This window comes from Tenrec ecaudatus, chromosome 2 (genome assembly GCF_050624435.1).
Source record: "Tenrec ecaudatus isolate mTenEca1 chromosome 2, mTenEca1.hap1, whole genome shotgun sequence".
NCBI lineage: Eukaryota > Metazoa > Chordata > Mammalia > Afrosoricida > Tenrecidae > Tenrec > Tenrec ecaudatus.
In genome coordinates this window covers 45558370-45567646 of record NC_134531.1, presented here as the reverse complement: position 1 = coordinate 45567646, position 9277 = coordinate 45558370, and the positions used below count along the sequence as shown (strand labels likewise).

General features: G+C 45.7%; 1 protein-coding gene across 1 annotated transcript in view; it reads left to right on the top strand.

The window, feature by feature from the left end:
• Positions 1-492: 492 nt before the first annotated feature.
• Positions 493-9277, top strand: part of EMB (embigin) — a 59461-nt gene continuing 50676 nt past the window's right edge. The window contains exon 1 of the mRNA XM_075541017.1: positions 493-696. Within this exon, the coding sequence (XP_075397132.1) occupies positions 579-696 (118 nt within the window). The 5' untranslated portion in view covers positions 493-578. The remainder of the gene's footprint in view (positions 697-9277) is intronic.

Sequence of the window (9277 nt, the reverse complement as noted above, 5' to 3'; positions counted from 1 at the left end):
GTCTTCAGAGACTGGAGGGGAGCCTGCATTAGATGGCTATACACAACCAAGAAGAGATATCCAAGTGGCAGGGCAGGTGGGCAGCGCCTTACCACCGTGCAAAAATAAACCTGCTTCATACAGTTGCCCAAGGAGGTGGGGAGAGAGCAGGAAAGTGTCATCAAAGTACCAGAGCTGGCCCTGCGCAGGTCCCTGCAGAGCGGAGAGCGCCCCAAAGATAAACACGGGATGGTAGCAGTGTCTCTCCATGCCCCAAGGGGCGGGCTAGCCACCACCTCCTGTATCTGCAGAGCCGCTTCCAGCTGGGCCTGGCCGGGAGGGCTGAGACCCCGTTCCTGGGGGTCTCGGGCGGGGCCCTGCAGACGCGGCCGCAGCGATTGGCCGGCGCGTCGCGGGCTCCAGGGAGGAGCGCTGGTCTCCGGAGGCGGCCGGGCCCCGCCTCTGGGGTCCTGCCCCCCCCCGCACCTACGCCGGCTGCAGTTGGCGGGCCACGAGCCAGTGTGCGCGGGACTCGGTTCTGACGGCCACCAGCCCAGGCTCCCGCTTTCTCGGAGGACCCCCAAGGACCCGCCGGCACCATGTGCGCCCTCCCCAGTCCCCCGGGGCTCCGGGTACCGCCGCCCCGGCTTGTTTTCGTCCTATGCCTCCTGGCAGCGGCGCGGCGGAGCTGGGCAGACAGCACCTCGTCCTCGCCAGGTGTGATGGGTACAAGGGCCGCCGGGGGTGGGGGTGGGAAGTGGAGGGATGGGGCTCAGGGGCGCAGGGCGTCGCTCTCACTGGGAGGCGCGTGGGGAGGGGTGCCGGCCTGTGGGTGAAGGCAGGTGCGGAGCAGCGGCCCTGGCCTCCTCCTATTGGATAAACCTGAGTTACCTAAGCCGAAGGATGGGGCCAGCTGGGCGCCACTGCAGGTGGGCAAATCTGGAGGAAAGGACGACCTGCAAGAGGGCAATGATGGGAGTGGGGACAGTACTGGGGGTTCTTTCGATTAAGGATTGGTAAGTAGGTGAGTGGGTGGGACTGTGAGCAAGGCGGGGACTGCCGATCTACTGATGTGGCATGATTTCTGAAAGCCACTCGCCTGGAGGCCAGTTCACTTCCCTTGAATTATTAATAAAGCTCAGATGGCAGCTTCTTTTTCCTTCCTGGCAGGTGGCTTGGTTTTGAAGATGTAGTTTTTTTTTTAAAGAGCCGAGTTGAAACAAGATCATAGCAACAACAACAACAACAAAATAACCAAATAAGCAAAACCTACAGGACTCAGGATAATGTGTGTGTGTGCTTTCTTACATTATGAAACACACTGTTTGTAGAGGTTGTTTAAGACACTTTAACAGATCAAATGGCACCAAATTTTGTCGTTTTGCCTTGACCTGCTTCTTAGGCGATGGTATGGTGTGTATGTGTTGGACAAGGCCACAGGCGGAAACCACGAGCTGCTTCATGGGAGAAAGACTGAGTTTTCCCCTCCTAAAGCCACTTTCAGCCTCAGAAGCCCCCAGGGGCAGTTCCATCCTGTTCTGTAGGGTTGCGGCAGCATCGACTTGATGGCAGTGGGTTTGGTTTCTTTGGTTTGTTTTATTAAGCAGGTCAGAGAATTTTCATGTTGCAAGTATTCCTTTCTTGTGAAAGATTTTCCGTCACACATTTCAGGCTTAACAGCCGATTAACATCATCGAGGAGCACACTTATCAAGCCGACGAATATTGGCCACCAGTCACTAAAATGAGGACATCGTTGAGTACAACCTGTTCAAAGTTCATAGGACCGTATTCTCGTAACCCAATAGCACGTGGGTTCTTATTCCTGTGAAGAATGATCTTGGAAGCCCTCAGGCGCAGTTCTGCCCTGTCGTAGAATTGCCTCGATGGCAGTGAGTGAGTGATCGTACGGAAGGGATGCATGTCCAAACATAAGAATATTATGGTTTTTAAATCAAGCCCTTTAAAAGGCCTAGTTCATCATTCAGACAAAACATTTTGGGTTGCTTCCATTTTTACCAGGCTCCCCATTCCTCGCATCAGATCTCCCCTCTCTTCCTGCTGCTTAGAGAGAATTGCCATGGGCATTTGCCCTGCTCTGGTTCTCCCTGGCTGCTCTGCGTTCATCCACCATGTTGTTGGTGTGGGCCATGAAGTGGATTCTGACCCAGTGACTGCACGGGACAGGAGAGACTCTCCCCTATGGGTTTTTTTTTTTTTGTGGCTATAATCTTTTTAGGACCCTTCTCCAGGTCTTATCTCCCAGAGAGCCAAGCGCTGGGTTCCTCTGCTAGCAGCCAAGCCCTTAAACTATGGCTCCACCAGGGCACCCTTGACCCCTCCAAAAAAGCTTGAATAATTGCCCAAGTATACATAATTAAGCAGTCGAGCAGGACATTTAACATTGGCCAATCCGACTTCAGAGCTTTCATGCAATACCCAGCTCTGTCTCTGAGTATACATATCTTTGGAAGTTTTAGAAACGTGGGCAGAGAGCACAGCGTGACGCTGAGTATTTGATTTGAGCTGAAAGGAATGGAGTCTTGGAATCAAGATCAGCTCAGAAACTCTTCTCGAACCTTTCAGGCTGTTTTGGTTAAATGAAAACTGCAAAATACCTTTGTCATGGAGAAGTGTGGCATACATGGCAATCATTAAACACCCCTTTATCGCCATGGCCTGAAGCAGATTGGAAGAATAATCGGTCAGCCTTATCTTTTGGGTGATGCTTGCACTGAGTCACTTGAAGTGAATGTTTTACTTTCTGGTTGACAGGGCTTAGAGGAAGGGGTTTCAGAAAGTGTCTGGAAAAAATTCCATTACATTTTAATTACATTTTCCCACACTGTTTTGGAAGTCCCCTCATGTGCTTCCGTGATCAACTCCCTCCGCCAGGGAACCCCTACCCCAGACAGCTCAGTAGTAGATACTTGTTGAAACACATTGACAAACATCGATGTAAGCCTGGTATTGCATTAGTGTAGGCCTAAGAAGAAAACACCAGCAGTTTGCCTGTTGTAAAAAAATCCACAAATAGACATTTAAATTGCTTAAAGGAATAGATTAAGCACACTTTTCGTAGGGTTAGAGCTGAGGCATCCAAGTTTTACCCGAATGTGATCATCATTTCATGATATAAAGTTTGGTTAAAAATTCATTCAGCCGACTCTTCAATGTCTCCTTGCCTTCTTTGCTGAATCATTTAATCCTGTAAGTGGGAGACAGGAGGTGGGGAGTGGGGTGGGACTTTTCACTTGATAGTCTTGACCTGAAACGTGGTGAAATGGGTACTCCTGCAGACCAGCACCTTATGCAGGGTCTCGGCTGAGCACTAGGACAGGTCTTCTCTGAAGTGGACGCCTGGCGCCATGCTGGATGGCAGTCAGCCTGGGGAGGGCAAACCAGCACAGGCAGTAGGAGCCTGGCAGGGGCAAGGATCCATCTCTGGGAGGGCAGGCTTGGTAGTGACAATGGGAGGTTAGTCACTTACAGGAGCACCCACGAAACAAATCATCCTGTAAGAATAAAAGGAGCCCATGGGTCACTGTCATGAAAGATTAGACTGCTAACTGAAATGTTGGTGCTTTAAGCCCACCAACCACTCCACAGGACAAAGAGGAGGCTGTCTTCCCCTGTCAAGATCGACAGCCTAGGAAACCCAGGGCAGGGTTGCTATAGGTCGGAATTGATCCTGTGGCAGTAAGTTGGGTGGGAAGTAAGGATCCTAGCACCCAGGGGTTTTGCTGTGAAAGCAATGAAGAGGAGGGTTCTCATTGCAAACCTTGTGATGTTGGATTATAATTGGTTGTATCATGACTGTAGATAAATACTCTAGAATCTGAGTTATCTAGATTCCAGCTAAACGAAGTGTGAATGTGTCTATATAGTTACATGTAGTATGAGGCTACGTTAAAAAGCATTGCGATTGGGGTTGCAGTTCATGTGTGTTTTTCTAAGCAAACATGTTTAACCATATCTCTCTGAACCATGGATACCTTCAAAAGAAAAAGAAAGAAAGGATACTTACTGCACCACAGAGGGAAAAAAAAAAACCAACCAAACAACTTTGAGGTAAGAGCTAATATAATATTACTACGAAACTCAAGTAGACATTTTCACAAAGCATTGAAGCTTTGCAACAAGTTTACACTGATGTTGCCCTATATAAAACAACTGTTTTGTAGATGGATGTAGCAGGGAATCAGGGCATCAAAGTCAGCTCAGAAGGCTGTAGCAACTCTCTGTTTCTGATTCCAAATGGTTCATCTGGACAGATTTTTTCCATTATGGGGGGTTATTCTTAGGAAATTTAAAGAAAATTGAAAACGGCCCCAAACTAAACCCACAGCCATTGAATCGATTTTGACTCACAGTGACCCAACCTATGGTTTCTGAGGCTGTACATCTTTCCCAGAGAGGAGAGCCTTCAGCTGGCTCCTGCAGGGCAGCTGATGGCCTTGAACTGCTGACCTTAACTCACTGCCATCCAGCTGATTTGTCCTATAGGACAGCATAGAACTGCCCTGGTGGGGTTATGATATGGTAACTTTTTTATGGGAGTTATGGGAGCTGCCAACTGCTCTTTACAGGAGTAGAAAAATTTTGTGTTTCTCCGGTAAAGCGGTTAATGGTTTTGAACTGCTGACCTGTTTTTAGCAGCCCAAGGCCTAACTTCTACACGAACAGGCCTCCACTATGCCACTAAGGCTCCTGGAAAATTATACAGGAGAGGAAAGAACCAAAAAATGTGGCACGGACTTTTTGTCCATCATAACAAAACATGTATTTTGAGAATTGCTATGGCTGTCTTATGAGAATTTCCTTGGGAGACCTAACCCCATCTATCCTACAGCCCTGATTTTATCTTGTCCCTTTAAATGTCTTTTTGATCTTCAAACTCAAAGAACATTTATTAATATTATTTTATAAATCATTTTATTGGGGGCTTTTATAACAATTCATACATCAATAATATCAAGCACATTTGTACATATATTGCCATCATCATTTTCAAAACATTTTCTACTTGAGCCCTTGGTATGAGCCCCTCATTGTTCCCACCCCCTTGATCCCTTGATAAATTATAAATTATTATTATTTTCATATCTTACACTATCCTCTGCCAAAGAACGTTTTAAAGGAATGTTTAAAGGATGCTTCAAAGATGCCAAAGCTGCCTCTCTGAGGTGGTGTGAATTAAAGGTGCAGGATTCTTTGGGAAGGGTTAGAAAGGTGGGAAGAACACATTCAGAAACTTCCAGTGTCTCCCAAAGTGGGCAACACCAGCTCCCCCGAGTGGCACTGTAAAAGCAGATACCTATACTTCATCTTGGATTATGGGCTATAAACCAAATGTTTTTAATGGGGGGTGGGCACTGAGTGATTTTTCCTTTTCTTTCTTTCTTTCTTTCCTATAAAAGGGTCAGTAGACCAAATAAGTTTGTGCCTCTATGATCCTAGAGGGAGAATTGGTGAAGAAACAGTAGCTTTACATTATGATATTGTTTAAGAAAAGTTTCTATGATTTTGTGATCATATCTCTTGGGTTACCCTCATCCATATGTAGCTTATTATACCCATTTACATTCAGACACAGTTCTCCCCTGCCCTATGGAGTTGTTGTGAGTCAGAATAGACTCATTGGTGTTGATTTTGAGTTTGATATATATATCCATGTTTCACATTTGGATGCCTGTGCGGGTATGTTTTTAGGTGTACCCCTGGGAAGGAGCAGTGGCTTCCCATGCCATGAGAATAACTTAGTGCCTAGCTCTTAAATTCTGAACACCTGTCTTTGCTTAAAGGAACCGAGACTTCTTGGTGAAATGGCTGACTTCCAGGCTGGCCTGGGACATGGAAAGTACAAAATGAGGCAGATGCAGTTTGGGCCAGAAACAGTGAAAGCCCCCAAAGAGATAGGTCACATCAGCAGGATACAGCCAGCCCCTTGAAGGTCCCACTGAACAAATTTGAGAAAAGCTGAGTATAAAAAGAAATAGTGACACTCTCAGATTATAGTCCTATGAATAAAGAAGGAATTTGTGCTAAAACAAATTCATGAAAAGAAACGATGCAAAAGATTCAGTACTAAATATTATATAGTTTCAAAGTCATGTCCCACAAAACTCTGACTTGTGCCAAGGGACCAAAGAACAGCCTTCCAGTGAAGAAACCTGGCAGACAGACCACTTAAACCCTCCAAGCGATCACCACCCATAGAGAGAAGGCGATTGTGCGCCCTTTGATAGGATACAAGGAGGGCACAGCATCATCTGTGAGATACTCCTGCCAAAGATATGTGCTCCATCTAATGTTAGCGTATCCCCACGGCCAGCCTGCGATCCGCAGCCTCAGCGGAGACGGCAGCTGTGGGGAGAGGGAGAGGATCAAGTGTGGCCGCTCACAGCAATATGCTGTTTTGTGATGGATCCTTTTGATGAAAAGCATATCCCAGGGACTTTTGTTCATATTTATGGGCATGAGATGGCAAGGCATAAATGCTAACTTCTGAGTTTTAAAGGCAATATTGGGATTGTGTGGGAGTGTGGCCTTGGTTGTAGGAGAGGTGCAGGAATATCTTAGAGAATAATGGGTTCTCTGGCCAGCAATCAATTCTCAAATGGTTGTGAGGGGGAGAGAGTCCTTTGGTCTGGCGTACTTGAAACTTTTCTGTTAGTTTGAGATTGTTTGAAAAGGAAACAAAAAGAATTAGGTCAACTCTTTGAGGAAGCTTGAGTTGGCATAGACATGAAAACCCCTCTGAGGGTGGAAGACTGCTCATCCAATCATGTACTTAGGTACTGTTTCCAAAGACGTTCTTGCTCTGAGCCAGAAACAAATGATGTAGTGAGGCCGTTTGTCCTCATCCTAATTCATAGTTTTTTGAAGCTAACTTTATTATCGTTGGATGCCAATATTTCACAATAAAATGCAAGCCTTCCAAATGAACAACTGAGGACCCACGCTGACAAAGAAAGGAACACATCACACAAGGTTAGATAAAGATAAGCCCTTTTTGCTCCCAATGAAACATTTCCCCGGCCCCTGCCTAACATTGATGTGAAGCAGTGCATTGTTAACAAGAGAAATAATAAACAGAAAAACAATGCACGTGCTCTTGGGTCGTTCTGACAGAGGCCCACCCCAGTGCTCATCCGCGTGCAAGTGTGCTGCTCTGTTTCTGGGGATTGTGTTTCTGGGAGTTGGTCACTAGGTGTTTCTTTCAAGGTGCCTGTGGGTGGTCTGGAGCCAGCAAGAAAGGATTAACAGATTGCACCATCTGGGACTCCATAGGAATGGGAAACACCTTTAAAGATGTTTTTATTCTTTTCAGGAAACAACAGCACTTGTTATTTATTGCAAATAATTAGTTATAGTTCCCCATGCGGCACCTAAAGAGCCATCAGGTCTGCCTTGGAAGAAATGTGGCCCGAGGGCTCCCTGGAGGCCAGGGCGGTGAGACTGGACCTCACGTACTGTGGACATCTTGTCAGGAGAGACCCGTCCTTGGAAAAGGACATCAGGATGGGTGAAGTAGCGGGCAGTGAAATGGAGAAGCCTCTAGGTGGATTGACATGGTGGCAGCAAGAGTGGGTTCCGCCCCAAGAGCAAAGTCGAGGACAGCACAGGGCTTGGCGCTGTTTCGCTGTGTCGTACACAGGCTCCCTGTGAGTCAGAACCGACTCACTGACACAACAGCAACACTTCGTATGGTACAGGACCTTAGACCACCATTTGAATATGATTCAAAATCATTGCTTTAAAGAATCAAAATAGAAATAAATCCACCCCAAGGCCTAAAAATCTACTTGGGACCAATGACAATCACTGGGGACTCTGTACTGTCGCACACTTCTACTCTGACACCCGCGATGTCGCCACGAGTTGTATGGATCATATGGTGACTGGACTGATTTTTGGAGCTATAAGGATCAGAGTTGAGTGTGTATCTGTCGGGCTAAATCAGGACGTCTCAACCTTGGCATTGTTGACATTTGGGACGAGAGAACACTTGGTTGGGGTCGGAGGGACTGTGCTTTCTAAGGCGTATCTCAGTGTCTCTGGCCTATATTTACTAGCTAGTGGCCAGAACCACCTCACCTCCCCAAACATGTCCTCAGACATTGTCGTGTTCCTGAAGGAGGAAGTCACCCTCAGTTGAGAACCACTGACCAAAATCTAAGGACTTTCCCAGAATAGCCTGGTGGTCCAACAATTTTAAAAAGTAAGCAAAACACACTGCGTTTTATAAAGAGCAGAAATCCTGTTCAGACAGATTTCATTGTATAAGAACACCTCAAGAAACTCCTGTAAATCCAAAATTTATGAATACATTTATAACCCAAGTGTTTTCACATTGCCTTCAAGATCCATTATATTGCGAACAGTCTATTTTAAAGGAAAGAGAAATCTTTTTGTAGTCCTATATAAGTTTTCAAGATATTTTTACAAGACTATTTAAAAGTTCCTGTTACTTTTGTCACTGTGTGTGTTTTAAGTAGTTTATAAGTGACTTTCTTGATCAATATTTACCACATCATTGAAAGATTATAAAGATTCCCTCTCTGGGTTATTCTCTGTACCTCCTTTACAAGGTCTGATTTATACATAGGCCCCATCTGGAGTTTATTTTCTTGACAAACTACTTTTCTTTTCTGCCACTTATGCCTTCCAAAAATCTACCTCAGTTGTTGACACATTATTACACTGCCATGCTGCCTTTTAGGACTCTCAGGTACCATGAATTCAGCTGTTAAAAAGCTCTTTCTCTCTGGCATGTAGCTTTGAAGAATCAAGGTAATTTTAACCTCTCTTTTGTCCTTGCTACTATATTTAGCCAAAAGGTTTGCCAAAACCAAACTCAACTTACTGCCATCCATCGAGTTGATACTCACAGTGACCCGATTGGCTAGGGTAGAAGTGGCCCTGTGCATTTTTGAGACTAACTTTACCAGAGTAGAGCGTGCCCTCTTTCTCTCAGGGAGTGTCTGATGGATTTGAACTGCTGACCTTTCGGCTATCCGTCGGCTACATAATCAAGGTGGCCCGAGGGCTCTGGCCACAGGCTTAGGATTGGAGTATTGTATTCCTACAGTCCAGAAATAGAACTCCAAGTGTATTGTCCATAAGCAAATGACACTTAGTGATTTGTTTGATGCTACATTTCACCCATATCACGCTTTATTAAATAGCTTTTATAATTTGTCATGGGACTGCATTGTTATGGATAAATGTTCCATTATGGAAACATTTAGTTTGAGTTTTAAAACTTTTTATTGGTGATTGAATTTCTTCAACAG